The 26,577-nt window shown below is 47.4% G+C and overlaps 1 protein-coding gene across 1 annotated transcript; it reads left to right on the top strand.

The window, feature by feature from the left end:
• The first annotated feature begins 1,286 nt into the window (after positions 1 to 1,286).
• LOC308585827 (homeobox protein SIX4-like) lies at positions 1,287 to 26,355 on the top strand. Its single transcript, XM_081191961.1, has 3 exons — positions 1,287 to 2,266; positions 18,588 to 19,288; positions 25,532 to 26,355. Exons 1-3 carry the CDS (start codon positions 1,374 to 1,376, stop codon positions 26,317 to 26,319), a joined length of 2,382 nt encoding a protein of 793 aa, XP_081048087.1. The 5' UTR covers positions 1,287 to 1,373; the 3' UTR covers positions 26,320 to 26,355.
• The last annotated feature ends 222 nt before the right edge of the window (positions 26,356 to 26,577 follow it).

The following is a 26,577-nucleotide window of genomic DNA, read 5'->3' as shown; positions in this document are numbered from 1 at the left end:
TGGGGTTGAGAAGCTCAATGGGGCTTACTTCTGAGCAATCCTCTACGCACTTTGGAGTAAGAACCGCTGAATTTAATGGCTCAGACTCCTATATGCATAATTAACCAAGTTATGTGGAGAGGCGGGGTTTGAACTCTCTAACCCCTACACTAGCTGTCCACAGAAAGTTATCTTACACTCTCAACCATTTATTTGGAAACCTGAAAGTTTAACTTAACTGGGAAGCTTAACTGGGACTGACTGAGCTCAATGAGACTTTATTTCTGAGCAACCACGCAGTAAGCACCACTGACTTTAATGGATCTAACTCCTAAATATACGTGCAAAATCCTGTGTTATAGACCAAGTAATGTGGAGAGGCAGGTTCTGAAGTCTCCCTTAGCTAAGCGCTACAGATAGGTAGCCGTGTTGGTCTGCCATAGTCAAAATAAAAAAATTCCTTCCAGTAGCACCTTAAAGACGAGCTTTCGTGTGCATGCACACTTGGTATCTGAAGAAGTGTGCATGCACACGAAAGCTCATACCAAGAACTAACTTAGTTGGTCTTTAAGGTGCTACTGGAAGGAATTTTTTTTATTTTAGCTAAGCGCTACAACTCCATTGAAAGATATCCACTCTCTCAACAATTTACGTATCTCGAAACTTGAAAGTTTTGCTTTTAAGGATGCCTAGAAAGAGGAACACCTACGCTTCCCTTTCGGGTTTTTCCCTGCTTCTCCCCCATCCCAGCCGCTCCAGGGAAGCATTGCAGGGGAAGAGAGAGGGGGTGGCACAGACCAGCCGCGCACGCCCCGATCTTCCAGGTAGAGGTGTTTCGCTATTCGAAAAAGGAGGGAGCAAAGCCTCGCCAAGCGGGCACCGACGGGAGGGGCGGGGGAGGGGTTGATTGACGGTTCCCATAGAAACCCCGGGATGCCCCCGCCCCCTCCGCACTGGGCGGCCAATCCGCGCCCGCGCCCGGGTCCAGGAGGCTGCTTGTGCCATTAAAGAATATGTAGGCAGGCGAGAGGCAGAGAAGGCTTTGGAGGAGTCACGTTGTGGTGGTAGTGGAGGGGGGGCGGGGGGAGAGGAAGAAAAGGGAGAGGGGGGGTTGGGGAGGAGGAGGAGGTCGGACGGGGTGGGGGGAAAGGAGCCGCGATCCGCTTACACAAAGTTTTGCTCGAACAAGCTGTCTTAATGGTTCCTGCGCGGCGGCGAGGAAACCTGATCGGCTGAACGCCAGCCGGGTGGCGGGGCAAGGAGGAGGAGCAGGAGCAGGAACGGTGTGTGTGTTTGCGTATTGCACTGGGGAGGGGGGGAGAGAGAGAGGAAAGGGGGGGAAACCCACAAACCCACACCACCCAACTCCAAAACAAGGGAGGGGGCGGTGGAAAATGTCCTCTGCCTCCCCCACCGCCCCGATCCCCGGCGTGGTGGCGGGGATCAAGCAGGAAAACGTGCTGGCGGACATGCTCTCCGGCGGCGTCGGGGCGCAGGAGAAGGCAGCCCGGGAAGGCTGCGCGCCGCCTTTCGCCAGGAAGCAGGAGGAGGACGAAGACGGGGAGGACGAAGACGACGACGAGGACGAGGAGGCAGCGGCGGAGGCGGCCGACCAGGTCCTGCTCCACGCCGAGCTGCTGGTGCGCAACCAGCCCGTGCGCCACGCTGCCCTCTCCGCCGCGCCCGCCTGCTCCTCGCCGTCTCCCGCCTCGCCTTGCTCGCCGCCGTCGCAGGCTCCGCTGGCTTTCTCCCCGGAGCACGTCGCGTGCGTGTGCGAGGCTCTCCAGCAAGGCGGCCACCTGGACCGGCTGGCGCGGTTCCTGTGGTCGCTGCCGCGGAGCGACCTGCTACGTGGCAACGAGAGCCTGCTGAAGGCGCGCGCGCTGGTGGCTTTCCACCAGGGTCTTTACGCGGAGCTGTACGGCATCCTGGAGAGCCACAGCTTCGACGCCGCCAACCACGCGCTGCTGCAGGAGCTGTGGTACAAGGCGCGCTACAGCGAGGCGGAGAGGGCCCGCGGGCGGCCCCTGGGCGCCGTCGACAAGTACCGCCTGCGCAGGAAGTTCCCCTTGCCGCGGACCATCTGGGACGGCGAGGAGACGGTGTACTGCTTCAAGGAGAGGTCGCGCAACGCGCTCAAGGAGCTCTACAAGCAGAACCGCTACCCGTCGCCCGCCGAGAAGCGCAACCTGGCCAAGGTCACCGGGCTCTCGCTCACGCAGGTCAGCAACTGGTTCAAGAACCGACGGCAGAGGGACCGCAACCCCTCCGAGCCGCAGTCCAAGAGGTGAGCGCGCCCGCGGGAAAGGGAAAAAACTTTCGCAAACTTTTTGGAGAGAGAAAGAGGAGGAGACAGGGAGTGGGGAATCGGCCGGGGACAAAGCAGCTCCAGAATCCGGGAGCTCCTTTCGGCGGGGAGAGAGGGAGAGGCTGGCGAGGGGGACGGAACTCTGCACATGGGCAGGGGGCGCAGGAGTGCGATCTGGCGTAGCAAGTCCCCGGGTTAAGAGACGGCACAGCCTGAGGCTCTTGCTGGACGCGGGGGCTCCGCGCTCTGCTTGATTTCCACTCTGTTTAGACCTTGTTCCCTGCCCTTTATCGCCTGTTGTCTTCCCTTCCCCAAAACTTCCTGCTGCTTTGCTTGATTCCTTGCCACCCCCTCCCTCTCTTCTGCCCTCTGCCTTGTTAGATATTCTAATTTCCCGGCCCCACAAAAGGCCTTTGGTGCCCCCACCCTACCCCAGTGCCCCATCTTGCTTTCTGGTTTAGCATCCATAATTCGCACTCTGAGCCACTGCCTCATTTCCAGGTTATTTACCCCCTTTGCATCCCACCCCCATCCTTCTTGCCTGACCCTCTCCTTCCACCTTGTCTTTCTTTGTTTCTCCAACCACCACATGCCATCTCTTTTAACACCTTGCCTGCTCCTTTGCTTTTCCTGTCCTCCCCCCTTTCCCCTCCTGTCTGGCTTGCTCCCTCCCTTCCCCTGCCCTGTCTGTCCTAGCCTGGCTCTCATTCCTTGACAAACATGGCGTTTACCTTACAGCTTTCTTCTCTCTCTCTCTCTCTCTCTCTCTCTCTCTTTCTTTCCCTTTCCTCCCACCACTGCCCCAAATCTCTCACTTTTAAAAAAACACACACACACACCCTCTTCTTCCTTGCAGAGTGTAGAGCAAAATAAGTGTCTCTGGTAATCTCCTTGTCCCTTAAAAGTACTTTCTTCCCACTTCCTTCATCCTGCACTCAAGGCTACATAATCCCCCCCCCCACCCACTAAAAAAGAAAGTGGTTATTTTGCTTCCAGATTTCCTGGGTGGAAAATCTCTCCTCCACCATGGCTTGCACCCCATAACCTTCAAGGCATCTCTGCCTGGGAGCACTTTTTGTAGCTTGATTCGTCCTGGGGTGGGGGTACCCCTTTATTCCTCTCCCAGTGCGAAAATATAAAAGTTCCTCTCCCCCCAGTGCTCCCCACTTTATCCACCATCAAAACATCTCCCCCCTCCAACAGCAAAACTTCTGTGTGCTCTTTCCAATGCCATATCCTTTATTTCTCTGTTTACTCCTTTCCTTGAGCACAATTCATGAAATTATGATGTTCTGTATACATTGCCACAAACCGCCAACCTAACATTTAAAATCTGCTGTTGCCGTGGGGTGTGTGTGTGTGAAAAAAATGTTTCCAGATCTGCAAACTCCATACTACCATGAGAAGAAAAGTTTTCTTTCTCCATCTTAACCCTCTGCATAAATAGCAGCAGCCTCCTTTCCTAGGTTCCCTCAACACACCCAACAAACACGCAGTCATCTCTGATCATCTCCTCTTGCTGTCCAAGGAAACTTTCTCTCCCCTCTCCCATTTTTATTTGACAGCGTTAATCATTTGCCCAGGTTTTATGTCACCAAGGGGTGGGAAACAGAGAGAGGGAAACTTGAAGCTCCTTCCGTGGCAGGAGGATTGCTAGTCCCTCTCCCCACCCCCTCCTTGCACACTCACTCGGGTCTCTTGTTGTGAAACTTGATTCTGCCTTCGGTTCAGATCAGTTTTCCTTTCCCCCACAAGACAGGAACCGGGGACTGCCCAGGTCTATAATCCCAAGCAGCCCCTTGCCCTCAAAGGCTCCCAGGACAGAGCACCACCTTTCTGATCTCCCTTTATTCTTTCCTTCGTTCCCACTGAAAATATACTGGTGCGTGACTTATTCCCAAAATACCACAGAGATTTAAATGTCTGAACCTGCAAAGCCTGCTCTCTCTTTTTCTTCCACTAGATCTGGGCCAATGGTTGGGTCAATTGTCCAGGGCTAGGAGACTTAAAATCAGGGCGGGGGGGGGGGCTTTGGCTAGTGAGAGGCCACCCCAGAGGTATTCTGCTGGGCCAGCCAGGTGAGCTGACCTGCTTGCCTGCCCAAGGCACATTCCTCTCCTCCTGTTCCTCCTCTTCACTTTTCTTGCTTTCTTTCAAGAGGGGCTGGTTGACAGAAGGCAGGAAAAGTGGCTGGGTGGTGGTTGGTTTTTTGTGAAAGGAAAAACACCACCCTCAACGACCCATCTTCAAGCAAGGACACACAGGTTGTGCTCCTTTCAGTCCTTGGGGGACATAACATCAAAGCTACGAGTGGCAGGCGAGGAAGGAGGGTGTAAAACCGGGAGGACCAGCTGCAAAAGTCCGGCCCACAGAAGTTTGACCAGGCTGCAATTCTTGCAAGGCCAGTTGTTCGTTTGTTTGTTTTTTCTGATGGGTGTAAGGGGCAATTTGCTTCATTATTATTATTTTTTGCTGAGCAAAGACCCTCTGGCAAGCATTGCAGGCTGCAGTTGCCCTCTTCCAGTGGTGGTTTAAATCAGTCCTTAAAATCCTGGGTCTTTTTATCCCTTCTTTTTTCTAAGCACCCGGAAGCAAACGTAACCCAGTAGGAGGTGTTTTATACCTCCGTGGGCTATATCACATGTTTTTATGTGGCTTAAGAAACACAGACACACACAAAACACTCCAGAAAATATTTGATTCTTGCAGACATGTGTTTGCTATCAGCAAGTGTTGTAGCAGGAACACGACTGGCTGTGACTTCCTGGAGCCTGTTATCAATGTATTCAGTTTAGGGGTGCGGGGGAGGAATGCTTCACTCCCCAATTTCTCCCAGCCCCTTCCTCCAATCAGATCCCTGTTCTTCAGAAACCTCCATATATCTCCAGTCAGCTCACTGGCTTAGCAGGGCTAACTTGTTATAAGACTGAACTGTTTGTGTTCCGTGTATCTTGAAGGCAAACTGGATCCTAACCACTATCACCCCAGCTGCCCCCCCCCCCCAGTCCTGCTTCCCCTCTCCTCTGCATGGATAAACTCCACCATCAAAACTAATTTGAATACTATTTTTTATAGAAAAGGGAGTGTAAAACTTAGAACTAATTTAATCCCTTCTGGGTCAATGAGGTGCAGGGACGGAGATTACGTGTGCACAAACCCACAGGATACGCTTCACCTCATAGCAAATATTTATTCCTGCCCCTATAACTTAAACCCTATGGGGAGAGGAGGCAGGCAGCCGAGTGATAGAATCATAGAGCTGCAAGGGAGCATGTGTGAAATATTCTTGCTTTCTTTGCTGATCTAAAATAAAGTGTTCATTTGACTTCATGGGATGTGTTTAGGGGCATCTATCTTCCTCAGAAAGCAGATGTGTCAGGTTAGGTCAAAGGCAGAAGTTGTTTTTCCTTTAAGGACTATTTTTTAAACCTGCGTGAACACTTTTTAATAGTTGCAAGGTATAGATAACCAGCTCCTGCAAATATTCTTTAATCATTCTGCTTTGTGCAGTTAAATCAGGAGCCTATCCCAGAGCAGGCCCTTCACACCTCTTCCATCTCAATCCTCCCAAAATCTCTATATTGGGGTTGGCAAGGTTTACCTTGCCTGGGCTGGTTTACTGCTGCAGAGCCTCCTCTGTGGACTGGATTGCGGGTGTGCATGAGCGCGCCATCCCACAATTTCTGGCGTCTGCGTCCGCACAGAAGCGTTGCTGCTCGGCAAGTCCCCGCACCACGGTGCGTTGGTATAGCGCAGTGTGCAGGGACTCGCCAAGTGGGCAGCTCAGGGGCCGGCAAACCGACCCCCGGGGGCCGCTTGTGGCCCATGGGCCTTAGGTTGCCCACCCCTGCTCTATATCTTTCAGTTTTCCCCCAAGAAGACATGCTTAATTTTGCCCTTCCCCCATTTTTTATCCTCACAACAACCCTTTGAGGAAGGTTAGGCTGAAAGAGAATGACTAGCCAAGATTTGCCCAGTGAGGGTCTGGCTGAGCAGTGATTTGAACCTGCACGTTCCGGGTCAGACACTCTATAAGTGCAACACTACACCTGCACTCTTGCAGAAATCTGGTGTTGTGTCCCTTTGCCTGCGTTAAGACTTGACTGCTTTTCAGCTTTTAGCAATATTGGCTAAAATATTTCCCTGGCTATTTTCTTTTTTGGCTGCAGAGAGGGGGCCACTAAACATTGCATACAAATTTATTCTCTTGTAGCTGTGTTAATCAGTGCCTGCATTTAATTCTTTTTTGCCATCACTTGAATCCTTTCCAGTAATGGTTTGTTTTGCAAATGAGTAAGATACATGGGCTGTAACATCCTCTTAGTTTAGACCACAAGCATTGTAGAAATGAGAGCGTTCGAAAAATAAACAACTCGGCTCCTTTGCAGGGATGTGTGATCATCCCACTTCCAAACCCCTCTGAAGCTTCACAGCTGCAATAACCTTGGGGGGCTTACTCCTTTCATTTCCCCAGTGGGCTATTCCTTTCCTCCCATTGGGAAGTGCCAAGGAATTGAGGACATCTGACACATTTTGGCCAAGCTGTCACGGTGGTGATAAATCCATCAGTTCAAAGAGCTTTTAACAGGCTGTTGTGTCTGAGACCAGCCAGTGACATTTTGGAACAACTCTGACATTCTGCATATTGCCTGGTTGGCCATGTCTTGAAGTCCGTCTTCCAGATGTCATATTAAAGACTTCTATACTTTTTGTTTTCCTTACATGGGGAAAATGGCATCGCTTGGTGGTAGAGTACCTAGTTTTCACGCTGAAAGTCCCATGTTCACTCCTCCCAGGTAAGGCTGGGAAGGACTCTTACCTGAAAGCCCTTCTGTGAGCAGGTACATCATCTTAAAACAAAACCAACTATGCTTCTTGCTTCAGAATTCTTTCCTCCTGCATAATAGACAGATCAGCTCATGTAATGGATGATTTGGCTAAAATTCCAGTATTTTAGGTTGGACCAGATGAACCACTGTGCCCTTTCCAACTCCACAATTCAGTGATTCTATAACCCACTCAAACAGGCATGATAATTATTTAAGTGAAATATTGTCCATACCTCAGGTTACAGACACTTCAGGTTGCATGTTTTCGGGTTACGGACGCGCCAAAACCTGGAAGTACCGGAATGGGTTACTTCCGGGTTGCGGCACGCGCACATGTGTAGAAGCGCTAAATCGCGCTATGCACAGAAGTGCCGAATCGCAACCCGCGAGTGCGCAGATGCGGCGCTGCAGGTTGCGAACGTGCCTCCTGCACGGATCACGTTCGCAACCTGAGCGTCCACTGTATTTAATTTATTTCATTAACAAGTCTCTTCCTGTGAAACATCTCAAAGCAATTGGCCAGTTAGACACACACACACACACAAAAAAAAAACTTCATTGCTTTATTGTCTTTTTTTAAAAAAAATCTTGTACTGAGATACTGTGAAGAGCGGGTTATAAAAGCAGCGTTCTAAATTCATTTTGCACCTGCCTATCGGCCATTAGTGAAGATGCCCGGGTGCCAAGATGACGCCTGACGTTTCCACCACCTGGAGGTACAAGACTAGGGATCCTGACTGTTTTCACACACTAACAACACATCCTGTAGAATTTTATCCATTATCTTTTATCTGCACAATCGGAATGAATTTCAGGAGCCAAAGGGTCGTATTGAAAAATACGACTTTTGAGCCGTCTGGACCCAAAACGGCAGCTAGGCATTCCGTTTTGTCAACTGTAACCCTGGTTTAAGGAGCCATTTGGCACCTACCTGTGGCTTATATATCTGAGTTTCTAACACTGTCAATAAATGGTTAGCATTTTAGGCCTCAGGCAGACGTGTAGAGAAAGAGAAGATAAATTAGCCACCTAATGTGTGATTCATGTAATGCATAATTAATTTATAAGATTTGCTGCCGTAAGAATTGAAGGCCACTGTCCTGCTTATTTGAAATATTGATAGGCTGCCTTTCGCATCCTGTCAAGGCAGGATCCAAATGTAATAAGCCATCATAAAACTTAATAAAACACCAGCGAACCAGCCCACTAAGCCCATCATCAGAACGCTAAAATCAAATGCTCATAGTTGAAACGGCACCAATTCAAACAGTTGTGCTATAAAACCCATTATGCAAAAGCAATTTTAAACAGTTGGGTTGTTAAAGCCCACTTTAAAGCCAGCAGTGATGGGACTTGGCAGGCATCACTTTGTAGCAGAGTTTCACAGGCATGGGGCCATAGCTGAGAAGGCCCTTTCCCCCTCTCTACCTCCCAGTCTAATTGACCTTGAAGGCAGGCACACTAGCCGGGCCTTGGAAGATGACTTCAAGGTGCAAGTAGGTCGTCTTTGGAATGCTCTCCCCTGTGGAGTTGTGCCTGGGCCTCAAGAATCCCCCAGATAATTCCAGAATATTCTGAATGTCATGACGTGCAGCTCGCGAGGCCATAGCATGTTACAAACCAGGTTACCCAATGCTGATTTCTGAGCGCTAAGTCTGAAGTAGGGCTAGTGGAAGGTTATTAGCCTGTCGGCAGCGCTCTCCAAAGCAGGCTAAAGCTGCATTTATTTATTTTTTGCAAACGTGATGGGATATATTGGCAGTCAGGAGGCATCGACGTCTTCATTTTTAATGGAGTCGCAGGCTTATTCAAAAGTAAGGTGCTGGAAAGTATTCAAGTCTCTGTCTTTCCTTCCTCCATCCTAAGTAGAAAGAAAATGGCTAGTGTGTGCTTAAGCCATTTTTTCTTTAAAGGCTTTAAAGCCCTGTATGGCCTAGGACCCTTGTACCTACGGGACCGCCTCTCCTGGTATGCTCCATGGAGGACCTTATAGTCTGCAAACAGTAACATCTTGGGCCTCAAGAGAGATTAGGCTGGCCTTGACCAGAGCCAGGGCCTTTTCGGCCTTGGCCCCAGCCTGGTGGAACGCTCTGCCACAAGAGATCAGGGCCCTTGGTCAGGGCTCAGCCTGACTCCCCTTCCCTTTTTGTATAAGAACTAGTTTGAAAGAGGCCTCCCACCATTCTCACAGGCGCATTTACTGTTCCCAACCCAAATCCTGCAGAAAGCCATCTAATTCAGATTTTTTATTTTATCCCAACTTGTTTTTAAGAGGTGATTTAATTATTGTTTCATTTTATATCAATGTTTATATTTGATGTTAGCTGCCCTGAGCCCGGTCTCGGCCGGGGAGGGTAGGATACAAATAAAAGATTGTTGTTGTTGTTGTTGTTAGGATACAAATAAAAGATTGTTGTTGTTGTTAGGATACAAATAAAAGATTGTTGTTGTTGTTGTTGTTGTTGTTATTTCTTATACTTGCTGAGGAAGGGGTAATGTGAGCCAGTGTGGTGTAGTGGTTAAGAGCGGTAGTCTCGTAATCTGGTGAACCAGGTTCGCTTCCCCGCTCCTCCACATGCAGCTGCTGGGTGACCTTGGGCCAGTCACACTTCTCTGAAGTCTCTCAGCCCCACTCACCTCACAGAGTGTTTGTTGTGGGGGAGGAAGGGAAAGGAGAATGTTAGCCGCTTTGAGACTCCTGAAGGGGAGTGAAAGGCGGGATATCAGATCCAAACTCTTCTTCTTCTAATGACTGAGAAAGTGGCATGCATGCCGAAGTTCTCAGGTTCATCTCACAGCATCTTCAGCTGAGAAGGATGTAGCTGAGAAGGATGTCAGGAAACAGGTGATGTGAAAGATGTCCGCTAAGGAGCCACTCTCAGTCAGGGCAGGCAGTTCTAGAATAACGACAGGTGAATTGTTTGCTCTGACAAGGCAGCTTGCTACGTCCAGCACCGAGGGCCTTCTGGCGCTTCCCTCACTGCGAGAAGTGAGGTTACAGGGAGCCAGGCAGAGGGCCTTCTCGGTGGTGGCACCCGCCCTGTGGAACGCCCTCCTGTCTGATGTCAATGAAATAAACAGCTATCTGACATTTAGAAGACATTTGAAGGCAGCCTTGTTTAGGGAAGTATTTAATTTTGATTGTATTTTTAATATTCTGTTGGAGGCCACCCAGAGGGGCTAGGGAAACCCAGCCAGATGAGCAGGAAATAAATAATAAATCATTATTATTATTTATTATTATTACGTACCTTTGGTCTCAATTCAGAGTAACCCTATGGAAATTAACGGACATGACTAACGTATGGATATGTGGCTGGTGACCTCATTGTATTGTTCTAGTCATCATCTGAAAGCTGCTTTATTTTGGCAACCTTACCCAGACATACAATCAGTCGTCTATCTTTATCGTTAAACTGATTTTTATCTGTGTTTTAATGATAATTATTTTATGTACACTTGTTCTTACAGGTTTCCTGGATTTTACATGTGTTTCGTCTATAGTTTTGTTATATGCAGCCACTTAGCTATCTGATTTCATAAATATTTTGACATTAATGCAAGTGCATTGATTTCAGTGGGTCTACCGTGAGTAGAGCAGAATTGAATGCAATCAGACCCGCCAAGTGTCCCTGTTTTTCAGGGACAGTCCCAGATTTACAGAAGTCGCCACGGTTTCTGGTTTGATCCCAGAATGTCCCACTTTTTCTTAGGACGTTCCTATTTTCATCGTAGAAATGTTGGAGGGTATTAAGTTATGTGACCCCTGAGCCAAGGAGATAAGTAACTATTCAACCTTTAGAAGACATCTGAAGGCAGCCTTGTTTAGGGATGTTTTTAAAAAATGTTTAATGTAATATTATGTTTTTATATATGCTGGTAGCCTCCCCACAGTGGCTGGGGCAACACAGTCAGATGGGCAGGGTATAAATAAAATAATAATAATAATAATAATAATAATAATAATAATAATAATAATAATAGAATAGGGTGTCCCTATTTTCATCAGAAAAATGTTGGAAGGTGTGGAGTTTATGAATCCTGGAACAGCAGGACCTCCTCTAACCTCAAATAAAATTACAAAATGTGTTTTTAATAAATCAGTCCCTTGCCTTCCCAGGCTTCAGAAGTGACATGTGTTGCAGCATGTGTTATTGTGAGAAACCTCAACACGCATGCAGAGCTTTGGATCATGACCAGCGGTTATCTTAGGATGGTGCCTTAGCTTGGGAGCTACTTTCTGTAGGCTGGGGGGGAGGGCGGGGAATTGTCCAAGGATTCCCAGATCTCAGAGTAACTTCAGCTGCTGCACAATTCAGCGGCCAGGTTGCTCACTGGAGCAAGACGGTCTGAGCATATTACACCGATCCTGGTCCGACTGCACCAGCTACCAATTAGTTTCCTGCCCCAATTCCAAGTGTTGGTTTTGACCTCTAAAGCCTTAAACGGCTCAGGATGCAATTCCCCAAGGACCGCCTCTTTCCATATGAACCTACCCAGACTCTGAGATCGTCTTCTGAGGCCCTCCTTCGTGTGCCGCCTCCTCAAGAGGTCCAAAGGGTGGCAACGTGAGAACAGGGCCTTCTCTGCAGTGGCTCCCCGTCTGTGGAATGCTCTCCCCAGGGAAGTTCACCTGGTGCCTTCATTATACACCTTTAGGTGCCAGGCAAAAGCGTCACTTTTTCACCTTTGGTTGATCTGATTGACATCCTATGCCCTTTTAAAATGTGGGGTTTGTGTGGAGGGGAGGTTATTGGGTTGTTGTTTTGATTTTGACTGTGCATTTTGTGGTTTTACATTTTGATTTTACTCTGTGAACCGCCCTGAGATCTCCGGGTATAGGGCAGTGTATAAATCCAATTAATAAAAATAATAACAATAATGATAACAACTTCAGAACCCAAGGCAAAGCGCAGGAAGCAGGAAGTGCAAGTGTCTCATTCATTCTTATTTGCTTTTATTCCTCTAAATTTTCACAATGTCCAGAATAGATTTTTCACGTCTTACCCCAGTGGGGTGAGGCAGGTCATGAGCCAGCCTTTGTCATCCTGGTGACCTCCAGCTATCTTGGACTACAACTCCCATCATTCCCAGTCAGCACACCGATGGGAGTTGTATTCCAAAACAGCTGGGGGCTGATGGGAGTTGTAGTGACAGCTGGAGATCACCTGGTTGGTGAAGACCATAGCTGTCAACCGTCCCTTATTTGGTGGGAGAGTCCTGTATCCCAGGGCCGTGTCCCGCTGCTGTCTCTTATTGATGATGTCCCTTAAATTTCCTGGGTTTCAAAGGAAGCAGCTCCTCTCCCTCCCTCCCTGCCGGCCAGGGAGGAGGGAGGCTCCAACTGTGTTGCTTGGCTGCGTTGCTCACCCAGTAAGGAGTCTGAGAATGACTGGGGGGTGGAGCTTGCATGCCTTGTGCCAATCAAATTGGCCGCGTTGCCTGGGAACTCGCCTTTGCTCAGCGCTTCCCAGCGGAGAGGTGACGGTGGTTTCCCTTGCTGCATCCCCTTTGCCGGGTTGCTGCGCTGTGGGAACCACCGCTTGAGGCTTCGTTTGGCTGCTGGCTCGGCTTTCTGCCTTTGGCTTGGAGGGGCTCAGAAGTCGAACATACCTGTGTTCGGAAAATCCCTTATTTTGGCTGCTGATCCCTTATTTTTGCGGCTGCTGGTCCCTTATTTTCAAATCTGTAAGTTGACAGCTATGGTGAAGACTACTTGTGAATAAACTATGAAGGGGGATCAAAAACGGCTATAAGTCAGTGCAGAAGCACACATGCGTGTGTGCCTGGATGCAGAAAAGTCTGCTACATGGTTTGGCGTTCCCAATGCATTTCAATATTTATCAAGGGTAAAATGATATGATCGAAACGTGTTTGGATGATCAATCTTTGCAGCTCTTTTCCTCCCTTCGTACAGACATGCAAGCTGTCCCTGCCTGAGCCTGATGGTTGAAGCTGATTGTAACTGGCTGAATTGTTTTTATAATGCACCTACTAGCCCAAATACTCTGGATGCAAGCCAACCGGGTTTAATCGTTTTCAAGGGCCCATTGATCCCAAAGGAAGAATTAGGCATTGGGCTCAACATCTCACCCATTGAAATCAGTGGGGTTTGAAAAGTACTGAAATTGGGCTCGACTGTGCCTTAAATAATTAAAATGTGCACCATAAATAATGCAAGAAGTTAAATAGTATAAATGGCATGGGCTTAAGTGAGAACCTTCTTGTATATTTATATGCATGTAGTTGAAAATCAATAACAAATACTAATATAAATTATTATTTTTAAAAAAGAAAGAAAGCAAGATCATGTGGGACCTGGAAATCACATGGGACTAGATTGCCATAGCTTTAAAGACATTCTTTGTCCTTGAGAATAAATATTTATATAGCTTCCAATCTTTGCTCAGAAGCTGCGTGCATTTTTCTGCATGGTAGCAAGTTCAGATAGAAAATATTCCATCATTTAAAAAAAAAATTAGCGGTGGGGAAAAAAGAAGTTATATAGGTGAGAAGGAATGATAGCCAACTTTGAGAAAGAATTATAGGGGTGTTTGTCGTCCATAATTTTATCATTCCAAAAGTTGATGGCAAGGCGCATCTTTCTATGAATTTATACTGTTGGTTCTTTGTTGCCCTTCTTTGGTAAGTTAACATAAAGCCATTTGTCTTTTCCAAATTAAACTTGGGGAAGGGCTTCAGCCAGGGTTAGAAACGGAGATATATAAGCTAGGTCCTAAATGGCTCTTTAAACCAAGGTTACAGTCGCCAAAGCATTGTGTCTAGTTGCCATTTTGGGTTGTTGTTGTTGTTTAGCCGTGTCCGACTCTTTGTGACCCCATGGACCAGAGCACGCCAGGCACTCCTGTCTTCCACTGCCTCCCGCAGTTTGGTCAAACTCATGCTGGTAGCTTCGAGAACACTGTCCAACCATCTCGTCCTCTGTTGTCCCCTTCTCCTTGTGCCCTCCATCTTTCCCAACAACAGGGTCTTTTCCAGGGAGTCTTCTCTTCTCATGAGGTGGCCAAAGTATTAGAGTCTCAGCTTCAGGATCTGTCCTTCCAGTGAGCACTCAGGGCTGATTTCATTAAGAATGGATAGGTTTGATCTTCTTGCAGTCCATGGGACTCTCAAGAGTCTCCTCCAGCACCAGAATTCAAAAGCATCAATTCTTTGGCGATCAGCCTTCTTTATGGTCCAATTTATGGCCATTTTTGGGTTAAGACGGCTCTAAAGTCTTATTTTTCAAATGATGGACTGGCTGTAATTGATTATCTGTTAAAGACCTGGCTAGTTCAGATGACAACCTTAGCTAGATTAAAAGATTTGAGAACTTAAAGAAGAAAAGTCTCTTGATCCAGGGACAGTCCACATATATATTGGCCTGTTCCAACCTCTTTTTCTTAATAGGGAGTGCTCCTGCTCAGGTTGCACAGAAAAAGCATGTTGGTTCCTCAAATTCATTCTGATTGTGCAGATAAAATATAATGGATAGAATTCTACAGGATGGGGTGTTAGTGTGTGAAAACAGGCAAGACCCAAGGATCCCCAGACATTCACCTCCAGATGATGGAGATGTCAGGCGTCTTCATCCTAGCATCTTCATTTGGCCGCAAGTGGCCAATAGCTGGGTGCAAAATGCTGGCTGCAGCTTAATAGCAGAGCCTCTGTGTTGCATTCCAAAGGTCCCAGGTTCGGGGATAGTGCGCACCCCGGAAATGATCTCTTTCGGCTTCTGCCTTCTGGAAGAAGGTACAGAGTTATAAAGACTAGGACTAGCCGCCTGAGAAACAGTTTCTATCCAAATGCGATTTTGGTTTTAAACGCAGTGTAAGGTAGTCTCTGTGTGAGAAAACGGTATTCAGTTATGGGGTATCAGAGTTTTTAGGGGTTAACCAGGCTGGAATAGCTGGGATAGCAGGCTTGTGGGTTTTTGAATGTCTAATGTAGATTTTTCAGTTTCGTTGTTCTGTATGGGACAGTGACAATAAAGATTATCGTATCGTATCCTAGCATATTCAGGTAGGGCTGGGAGAGAACCCTGTCCGGAATCCTGGAGAGCTGCTTTCAGTGATGTCCAAACTTTTTTCAAAGGATACCAAATTTGATGAAATTAAAGGGCTGTGAGGGCCAACCAAAATCCACAGGGGCCGGATTAAACCTACCGGCAGGCTGGATTCACTGGATGAGGAAGAGGAGTGGGGGGGGGCGTAACTCCCCCGGCAGCACAATCCCGGTGGGGTGCCATCGTGGCTGCCCCCGCAGGCGGCGCGCCATGCCTCAGCAGGTGGCACACCACACCCCCGGGATGCGCACCAGCCCCCCCGCCTGCTCTCCCCCCCCCCGATGCCAGAGCATGAAGCTCCGCCATTGGCCGGATTAGGTCACCAAAATGGACTTTGGTCATGCCTGGTAGATGGACCAGTGGTTTAAACTGTCTATATGAAGCAGTGAATCTAATGCACACCTCAATTTTCAGAACCTTGAAACAAAAAAAGCATTTGCTGGGGAATGTAAATGTGCATCAAATCTAATGCGCACCCTAATTTTCGCGAAATTGCATTCGAGTAAATACGGTTAAAGGTAAAGGGACCCCTGACCGTTAGGTCCAGTCGTGGACGACTCTGGGGTTGTGGCGCTCATCTCGCTTTATTGGCCAAGGGAGCTGGTGTACAGCTTCCGGGTCATGTGGCCAGCATGACTAAGCCGCTTCTGGCGAACCAGAGCAGTGCACGGAAACGCTGTTTACCTTCCTGCCGGAGTGGTACCAATTTATCTACTTGCACTTTGACGTGCTTTCGAACTGCTAGGTTGGCAGGAGCAGGGACCAAGCAACAGGAGCTCACCCTGTCGTGGGGATTCGAACCGCTGACCTTCTGATCGGCAAGTCCTAGGCTCTGTGGTTTAACCCACAGCACCACCCGCATCCCTGTAAATACGGTAGCTTTGTATAAATTTTTGCAACTGGGGTTCTAAGGAAAGGTCGAAAAATTAATCCTGATAACATTTAGGCTGGATGTGTGTGCTCCTCTGTGTATGGGGTTGCCTAATGCCACACTCGATAGCAGAGAAGATGCCAAGAACACATTGTTCCCCCTGGCATTTCTCCAAATGGCTGCAAATAGCTGGGCGTCCCCCACATTTGTGCCTCTCTTGAGGGCACTTTAGCAGGAGGCAGAGAGGCTGGCCTGAGGCTATATCTTTCCTTTTGATTCCTTTTGCAATAAACATGTTGGACTGCCCTGGAAATAGGAGCCGGAGAGGACATTTGCCTCTTCTCTGTGCTTGAGGAAATGGAAATACAGTGGTAGCACGGGTTAAGAACTTAATTCATTCCGGAGGTCCGTTCTTAACCTGAAACTGTTCTTAACCTGAAGCACCACTTTAACTAATGGGGCCTCCTGCTGCCGCTGTGCCATTTCTGTTCTCATCCTGAAGCAAAGTTTTTAACCCGAGGTAATATTTCTGGGTTAGCGGAGTCTGTAATCTGAAGCGTATGTAACCTGAGGTACCACTGTATATAAAAACATTAAAAAATTGTCCAGTAGCACCTTAGAGACCAACTAAGTTTGTTCTTGGTATAAGCTTTCATGTGCATGCGCACTTCTTCAGATACACTGAAACAGAAGTCACCAGATCTTTATACACTGTCCCTCAGAAAGTTTGGAAAAGAAACAGAAACAGTGGAAAGTTTGCTGGCCCCTGCACTAGATGCTCACCTAGAGCTGACAAGATCCCTGCTTGGAGGGTCTGGATCTGACGTGCATGGACGGCAGCATTGGGTGGTGTAGGCAAAGATGGCCAACGACCTGAATGGCTTTGGAAGAGAACTGGGCAAATTCATGGAGTGGCTTCTAGCGGTCGGAGGCAGCGATGGCTCTGAATCGCAGTTGCTAGAAGCCACTGGAGGGGCGAGTGTTGCTCTTGTGCCTCAGTTCCCCTTGCGGGTTTCCTACAGCCATCTGGTTGGCTCCTATGAGAACAGGATGCTGGGCTTGTTAAGATGGCAACGTTGATTTGTTTAATTAGAGAAGAATCATTACTGGCATTTTTTTTGGTAAGGATTGCAAACTTCTTACAGACTTCCTGCATGAAAGCGACAATTAACTTGTAATACAGTGGTACCTTGGGTTAAGTACTTAATTTGTTCCGGAGATCCGTTCTTAACTTGAAACTGTTCTTAACCTGAAGCACCACTTTAGCTAATGGGGCCTCCTGCTGCCACCGCAACGCCAGAGCACGATTTCTGCTCTCATCCTGAAGCAAAGTTCTTAACCTGAAGCACTATTTCTGGATTAGCGGAGTCTGTAACCTGAAGCGTATGTAACCTGAAGCGTATGTAACCCGAGGTACCATTGTATCTGGATTTGAAGTTTTTTAAAAAATTGTTTTATAGAAGATAGAATGGTTGGATGAGTGAATACTCTATTTAGCTGCAGGACAGAGAACCGAAAGTCTTTTTTTATCATTTTCTCTTTCCTTTTCTTCTTTCTGCTTCTGTTCTTTTTAAGATTAAGTATCTGTATTATTTCCATGTATTATAGAAAGAGGCTTAGTAATGGGTGTGAATTTTTGTATATGCTTGAATAAATATCAATAATAATTTTGTTGTTGTTGTTATCAGCAACAACAAGATGGCCCGTTGGTCTGACCCAGCAGAGTACTTATCCTGGGCTGTATCATTTCAGGTGATAGGAGAGAGAGCTGTGGGTCTGCTCTCGTTTAAACCTCAAGTCAAAAAGCAGTTTTCTCTATATGGAAAATGTGTGTCTTCAGGGAGGATAGCCTCAAAATCTTTCCCATCACGTGCTAGTTTTCTGTGTGCAGGGAGACTCTCCCTGCCCCCAGAACAAGGCTTTGTTCAAATCAAATTGGAGGCCTCGGTCCAGTATACCTGAAGGAGCGTCTCCATCTCCATCGTTCTGCCCGGACACTGAGGTCCAGTGCCAAAGGCCTTCTGGCGGTTCCCTCGCTGCGAGAAGCCAAGTTACAGGGAACCAGGCAGAGGGCCTTCTCGGTAGTGGCGCCCGCCCTGTGGAACGCCCTCCCCTCAGATGTCAAAGAGAGAAATAACTTCCAAACTTTTAGAAGACATCTAAAGGCAGCCCTGTTTAGGGAAGCTTTTAATGTTTAATAGGTTATTGTATTTTAGTGTTTTGTTGGAAGCCACCCAGAGTGGCTGGGGAATAAATTAATAATAATAATAATCATCATCATCATCATCATTATCATTAACATCAACATTATTATTATTCATTATCATTACATTAACATTATTATTATTCATTATCATTAGCATTAACATTAACATTATTCAAAATAAAAAAATTCCTTCCAGTAGCACCTTAAAGACCAACTAAGTTAGTTCTTGGTATGAGCTTTCGTGTGTATGCACACTTCTTCAGATACACATTATTATTATTAACATTAACATTATTATTATTCACTGCTCTTTCTCTCTTGCCTTGCAGCGAGTCGGATGGCAACCCCAGCACGGAAGATGAGTCCAGCAAGGGGCAAGAGGACTTGTCTCCCCATCCGCTTGCCAGCGCCTCTGACGGAAGTGCCACCTTGAGCCTTCCTGGCCACATGGAGCCTATCTACATGCAGCAGCTTGGAAACTCCAAAATATCTCTCAGCTCCCCCGGGGTTTTGTTGAACGGGAACTTGGTGCCCGCCAACCCGTCCCCCGTCTTCCTTAACGGCACCTCTTTCATCCAGGGGCCCAATGGGGTCCTCCTCAACGGGCTCAACGTGGGCGCTGCCTCGCCCTTGAATCCGCCCAAAACATCTCCGAGCTCTTTGAGCAACGGCATGCCCTTGGCCGACATGCTGGCCTCTTCGTCGGAAGACGTGAAAGACTTCAAAATCCTCCAGACTTCCATGTCCAACTCGGCGGCCCCGTCGACAACGACGACGACAGCATACAGCCCCAGTTCTGCCTCTTTCTCAGGTCTGATACCAAGCCTTGAGGTGAAGAGGGAAGAAAGCGAAGAAGCCATCGCCTCGCAAGACGGCAGCTCCATTGTTACCTTCACAGGCCCTGTCCAAATAAACCAATATGGCGTCGTCCAGATTCCCAATTCGGCAACAAACGGAGGCCAGCTCCTCAACGGAGGCGTCAGTTTTTCACCAGTCCAGCTCCCTCCGGTATCGACAGCAACTTCCCAAGGTAGGTTTTTCTCTTTCTTCAATTTGCTACGGGGTTCGGAAAGCTGAGCCTCTTGCATATTTTCGTAGTTGTGCTTCGTACATCAGATTTCACCCGCCTGCACCCCTCCAGGACCGCAACCCCCATCAGCCCCTGCCAGCATGGCCGTGATGTCTATGGCTGTGCTTGCTGAGGCTGATGGGAGTTGTAGGTCAAAACATCAGGTGGGTGAAAGCTCCTGAATGGAATGCGCAAGCGGGTCCCTTCTGTACACAGAAGGATTTTTTCCGCAAAGAGAAGGCCATTTGATCAAGTCATTTGAGCGTCTCTACCCCCATCGTTCTTCCTGGACACTGAGGTCCAGTGCCGAGGGCCTTCTGGCGGTTCCCTCACTGCGAAAAGCAAAGTTACAGGGAACCAGGCAGAGGGCCTTCTCGGTAGTGGCACCCGCCCTCTGGAACGCCCTCCCATCAAGGAAATAAACAAGAATCTGACGTTCAGAAGACATCTGAAGGCAGCCCTGTTTAGGGAAGCTTTTAATGTTTGATAGACTATTTTATTTTAATAATTTGTTGGAAACCGCCCAGAGTGGCTGGGGAAACCCAGCCAGATGGGCGGGGTTTAAATAAATTATTATTATTATTAAAATTGTGGCAGTTTTTGACAGTCCTCCCTGAGCCACCTCACATGCTGTCCCTGAGGGGTGTTAGTGGTCTCTCTACAGCCTCCTTCCCCAAAAATGGCTCCTGGAGGATGAGTCTTCTGGAGCAGAATGGCTCCTGGTGGTGAAACGGGAGGCTGAAACAGAGAGGGGGCGTTACCAGAAAATTGAAGAAACCCCCCTCGTCATGTGTGGCTTATTCTCATTGATCTAAGCCTAGGATTCTGGCTGCTAGATATTGAGGATCCCTCCCCCCACTCAAGTGTCACATGCACCCAATAAATAAATGAGCTGCACACCATCTAAATCAGACCTGAAAATGTCTATAGGGTACCTTTGGTTGAAATTTAAAGCACTTAAACAATGTCGAATCAGGGGGAAGCAACCATTTTCTCCCACAGTTTTCTAAAACGCGCATCTCTTCAAATATGTCTCTTGAAATAGCGAAGCAAGCTTAGTTTCGTGTGTGTTTTTATTTTATTTTTTAAAAAAAGTTATCCTGCTCTGTCAGTCCTGTAAAATTGGCTAGCATACATGAAAAGGAGTGGAAAGGAAGTTCCCATGTTGGGGAGCCAACACTGAGAAGGCCCTCTCACAGATCCCTACCTGCATTGCATCTGAAGGGAGAGGGCATGTGTAGAAGGTTCTCTGGGGAATAATAATAATAATAATAATAATAATAATAATAATAATAATAATAATAATAATAATAATTTTATTATTTGCACCACACCCATCTGACTCATGGCACATGCAGGAGGAGATGGCCATTAAGATAGCCTGGTCCCAAACCATTTAGGCAGAGGTGGCTAAGCTGTGACTGTCCAGAAGTTGGACTACAACTCCCATCATCCCTAACCATTAGTCATGTGGACTGGAACTGATGGAAGTTGTAGTCCAAAGCACCTGGAGGTCCGCAGGTTAGCAACCCTTAATACAGGGCTTTAGAAGTCAAAACCAGCATGTTGAATTTGGCTCAGAAATGGATTGGGAGCCAGCATAGCTGTTTTCAAACTAGTTAGATGTGTCCCTTATTCCCAGGCCCTGTTAGTAACCTAGATTACCATAGTTTCCAAACACTATTTTTTTCCTTTGGTCATTTTTGCATTTATAAAAGGCAACCAAAGTAAGCAGATCTCAAATGCAAACAGTAAGGTAACCTATGTTGGTCAAGTGAGAGCTCATTTTCTGAACTTGGTATATGATCTCCCTGGACTGAATTTTAATTGCATCAAACAACTTGCTGCAAGGAGCCAAGAGCTTCACATCTCCAGTCTCCGTTTTTCTTCTACCCTGGAGGAGATCCTTATAAATAGTTCTCCACTCCACCATCTGGGCTTCTCAAAATACCTCTTTGTTCTTTGCTAAGCTAGAATTTGCATTCCGGTACCTTCTGCAAAAAGACTAATCTGACTGCAGTTCACATTAAGTTGCTTTGCTTTGCTTTGCTTTTTGGTACTGATTCTCTCCCCCCCCCCCCAAAAAAATTTTTTTTTATTCATTTTATAACACAAATAAACAACACAAACAGAAAAACAAACAATACAAACAAATTCTTGTCTTATCCTTATTTTTTCTAAACATTGTTAGGTGAGCTTCCCCAAGTCCCCCCATCTGATTTCCACTTTACCTCATCTTTAGCAGTTTACATATATCATAATTTTTTAGCATTTTTTTATCACACTTTCTTTTACCATAATAATCTTCACATTTTATCCCTTACAAGTAATACTATTTTAAAATACACTATCTTCTACTTCTAACCCTTCAGCCTATATCTACTTCCAAAGCTATTCTAAGATTTAAATATTAACGTATTTTTTCAAATATTCTTTAAACTTCTCCCAATCTTCCTCCACATCTTAAGAGGAGGATTAAAAGGCCAGGGAACTGACTTCTTCAATTGTGTTAACGTGCGAGTCATTCGTAACTTTTGGACAATGCCGCAGTTGCTGGATAAAACTGCCTGAGAGCCAGTGTGGGGTAGCGGTTAGTGGGTTGGACCAAGGACCCAGGAGATCAGGGTTCAAATCCCTGCTCGACCATGAAGCCCTATGGATGACTTTGTGCCAGTCACAGTCTCTCAGCCTAACCTGCCTCAACAGGGTTGATGCATAGCTGTCAACTTACAGATTTGAAAATAAGGGACCAACAGCCTTGAAAATAAGGGATTAGCAGCCAAAATAAGGGATTTTCCGAACACAGGTATGTTCAACTTCTGAGCCCCTCCAAGCCAAAGGCAGAAAGCCCAGCCAGCAGCCAAACGAAGCCTCAAGCGGTGGTTCCCACAGCGCAGCAACCCGGCAAAGGGGATGCAGCAAGGAAAACCACCGTCACCTCTCCGCTGGGAAGCGCTGAGCAAAGGCGAGTCCCCAGGCAACGCGGCCGGGCACAAGGCATGCAAGCTCCACCCCCCAGTCGTTCTTAGACTCCTTATTGGGTGAGCAACGCAGCCAAGCAACACAGTTGGAGTCTCTGTCCTCCCTGGCCAGCAGGGAGGGAGGGAGGGAGAGGAGCTGCTTCCTTTGAAACCCGGGAAATTTAAGGGACGTCATCAATAAGGGACAGCAGCGGGACACAGCGCTGGGATAAGGGACTTTCCCGCCAAATAAGGGACGCTTGACAGCTATGGGTTGATGCGAGGATAAAATTGGCGCAGGGGAGGGGGGAGAATCATAGAATTGTGGAGTAGGAAGGTCCAACCCCCTGCAATGCGGGAAACTTTTGCCCATCATGATCCCACAGCCCTGAGATTAAGAGCCTGATGTTCTACCGACAGAAAAAAATTAATAGTGCCACAGAACCAGAAACTGATTATTCAGCCTGGCTGGGGCTGATCTGAGCTGCAGTCAAAAACATCTTCGATGGCACCAGGTTCGTGAAGGCAGTGGCCAAAGAGTGATTAGCAGTGCATCATCATTCTGAAGCTCCTTTTCTCCTAATTCAGATCTTTATAGATCTAATCCAGGCGCCTGGAGCCAAGCGTTCGGATGTGTCATATCCTGGTCTTGGCAAGGCAGCAAGAATAGCACTCAGATGAGCAACTTGCTCTGACAACGCCTGAGAATGAACAGAAGGCTTAAAGTCGGGGTGGCTAACCTGAGGCCCTGCAGATCTTTCTGGACCACAATTCCCACCACCTCTGGCCATTGGCTGGTGGGAGCTGTACTGCAGCAGCATCTTTTTGGCCATTGATTAGCCATCCTTGGCTTAAAGGGGCAGGCCTTTCTTTGGCTTGGAGCTTAGAGCTCCTCTGTTAAATTCCTCTGTGTGCATTTCCTGCCTTGCTTGAAAGACATACATTGGCTCCCAGTATGTTTCCAAGTACAGTTCAAAGTGCTGGTGTTGACCTTTAAAGCCCTAAACAGCCTTGGCCCAGTATACCTGAAGGAGCGTCTCCACCCCCATCATTCTGCCCGGACACTGAGGTCCAGCGCCGAGGGCCTTCTGGCGGTTCCCTCATTGCGAGAAGTGAGGTTACAGGGAACCAGGCAGAGGGCCTTCTCGGTAGTGGCGCCTTCCCTGTGGAACGCCCCCCCGCATCAGATGTCAAAGAGATAAACAACTACCTGACATTTAGAAGACATCTGGAGGCAGCCCTGTTCAGGGAAGTTTTTAATGTGTGACATTTTAATGTACCGTAATTTTGCTCTATAAGACTCACTTTTTCCCTCCTAAAAAGTAAGGGGAAATGTGTGCGCATCTTATGGAGCGAATGCAAGCTGCGCAGCTATCCCAGAAGCCAGAACAGCAAGAGGGATTGCTGCTTTCACTGTGCAGCGATCCCTCTTGCTGTTCTGGCTTCTGAGATTCAGAATATTTTTTTTTCTTGTTTTCCTCCTCCAAAAACTAGGTGCGTCTTGTGATCTGGTGCGTCTTATAGAGCGAAAAATACGGCATTTTAGATCTTTGTTGGAAGCCGCCCAGAGTGGCTGGCGAGACCCAGCCAGATTGGTGGGGTACAAATAATAAATTATTATTATTATTATTGCTGGGCTGACAAGGAGGGGGCTGGTGGTTACTCAGAGTGGGGGGGGGGGAGATTGTAGGTTGCGGCTTCAGGTGTGGGTTCCGACTGGTTCTTTCCCCCCAAATCCATGTGGGAACTTCAACCTTCTTCATTCCTGCAGCTCTTGGGGTGATGTGCACCTCTGCTCTCAATCATAGGAGCCAACTCCTAGGGGTCAAGGTCCCTTTGCCCCCCCCCCATAAAATATTAGAGTGGCTAGACCTCCCCAAAGTTGATGAGTATTGCCTTTTAGATGGTGTGCATCTACCGCATCATGTGATTCATTGTGTGGGGTGGGGCTTACCTCCCCCCCCCCATATTTTTTCAAGTTGGCACTCCTGTTCTCTATCCACTCTTTTTTGTCTCTCTGACTGAGTTTGGACCTAAGGAAGCCATATTTCCCTGCTATGTGAATGAGTTCAGACCTCAGTGCTCTCTCTTCCTCTTGCGTGGGTTAAGAGAAGGTGCACAGAATCTTCTGCTTTCACTTACAAGCTAACGCAGTTCCCCATGATGGCTGAACTCAAGAAACCATTGTTTGCCACAACTATGGTTGGTGGGAACGTGTGGTATCAAGCTGTAACTCCAGGCTACTTCTGGCTTGTCCTCAGGCTGGTGACGGTGACAAAATCTGTTAGAGCATCATACAATATAGGTGTTTGGGAGGGGAAACAGAGATATTTCCACACCCCACTTAGGATTTCATGGTGAAAAATCTTTCTGCTGCTGAAAAACTAGACTCTTGTTAAAATGCATCTTTTAGGAAAGCCCAGGAGACACAGAAACACATTATTATTATTATTATTATTATTATTATTATTATTATTATTATTATTATTATTACTATTATTATTACTATTACTATTATTACTATTATTACTATTATTGTTAACATTTTCATTAACATTATCAAAAATTTGTATAACGCCCTTCATCTGTAAATCTCAGGGCAGTTCACAACATAAAATCACAATATAGAAAACACAAAATACATAGTAAAAAGAAGAACAAAAACAAACCAACACATTTAAAAGGGCACTGGCAGTCAATCAGCCTAGGAGAAGAGGAACGTTTTCGCTTGGTGCCTAAAGATATGTAAAAACGGGGAACCCTGCAGAAAAGTCCCCTTTTTCTGTTGCCACCAACTGGACCTCTCGCGGAGGGCCTCCAAGGATTCGTATGGAGGGAGGCGGTCCTGAAACATTTTATGATGATGATTATTATTACTATTTAATTACAGTGGTACCTCAGGTTAAGAACTTAATTCGTTCCGGAGGTCCATTCTTAACCTGAAACTGTTCTTAACCTGAGGTACTACTTTAGCTAATGGAGCCTCCCGCTGCCGCTGCACGATTTCTGTTCTCATCCTGAAGCAAATTTCTTAACCTGAGGTACTATTTCTGGGTTAGTGGAGTCTGTAACCTGAAGCATCTGTAACCCGAGGTACTACTGTAATGTGTCTTTTAGGAAAGCCACAGGAGACACAGAAGCACATGGGCTGTGGGACCTTGACTTTGCAATCTTTATTCTACACTGATGCACAACTTTAAGACTGTTCCTGTTTGTTTGCTTTTCCCTTCCTCTCCCACCGCAGGCAACTTGCCGCTAAATCAAAGCACCCCCAGCAGCGGCACGTTTACAAGCGACTCCGCCGCGACGCAGCAAGGGAAAGTGTTTTTCAGCAACCTTCCTCCCAGCGCGGTGGTGTACACGCTCCCCAACTCCAGCCAGGCAATTGGGCCAGTCAAGCAGGAAGGCCTGGAGGCCAGCCTGGTGTTTTCTCAAGTGATGTCCCTCGGCCAGAACCCGCAACTCCACGCAACCCTGCCTTCGGACAGCCTCTCCGGCGGGGGGCCTTCCTCGCTCGTCAACGTCACCCTGTCGCATAACTTTTCCCTGGGACCGCCCACTCTGATAAACTCGGAAGAACTCGGCTCGCCCGTGTCCGAGAGCCCGCCCCTGTCGGCCCCCGCCACCAGCGGGGCGACCGTGGTTTCCATCACCAACTCAAACTATGCAACGCTCCAGAACTGCTCCCTCCTCACTGGTCACGACCTGATGTCCATTTCGGCAACGCAGCCGGCGCTGGGGGGGATCGGCCCGGCCATTGGCGGCCACGTCGGACCCCACCCGTCGGCGCAAGTGCACCCCCATTTCGCCCGGGAGCAGCGGTTGGTGCTGCAGCCGGTCACCAGCCTAAAGGAAAACTTCTTGTCCGAGGCAGAGAGCAAATCCGCTAGTGGCTTGATGATGCTGGATTCGAAAACCAAATACGTAATGAGCAATATGGTCGACGCAATCTGCGAGGAGCTGGAGACAGACAAAAAGCAGCTGGCCAAGCTCCAGACAGTGCAAATGGACGAAGATATGCAAGACTTGTAAATTAATAATAATAATAATTAATTTTTTTGGTTCATATTTCCATAGAGAAGTCTCTTCCTCACGAGGCCCTAGGACGCACAGAGTGTTGTTGTTGTTGTTTTTCTCACCTAGTCAAGATATGCATACAGAATAACCAAAAAAAGAGAGCACATTTTGAAGGGTCTGCTACAACGAAGTCGAAATCTCCGTTAGAAATATGAGATTGGCCATGCGTTTTTTGCATGAACTTTGACCTTTGTTAAACTTGGTAATGGGGGC

Source organism: Podarcis bocagei, assembly GCF_964188305.1.
Source record: "Podarcis bocagei genome assembly, chromosome: 1".
Classification (NCBI taxonomy): domain Eukaryota; kingdom Metazoa; phylum Chordata; class Lepidosauria; order Squamata; family Lacertidae; genus Podarcis; species Podarcis bocagei.
Note: the sequence above shows the minus strand (reverse complement) of the source record. Positions and strands in the feature narration are given on the sequence as shown.

Excerpts from the sequence above, each read along its gene's own strand:
- LOC308585827 (XM_081191961.1), top strand. The coding sequence starts at position 1,374 with ATGTCCTCTGCCTCCCCCACCGCCCCGATCCCCGGCGTGGTGGCGGGG. Across the intron at positions 2,267-18,587 it reads TCCGAGCCGCAGTCCAAGAG|CGAGTCGGATGGCAACCCCA; the intron begins GTGAGCGCGCCC and ends CTTGCCTTGCAG. Across the intron at positions 19,289-25,531 it reads ATCGACAGCAACTTCCCAAG|GCAACTTGCCGCTAAATCAA; the intron begins GTAGGTTTTTCT and ends CTCCCACCGCAG.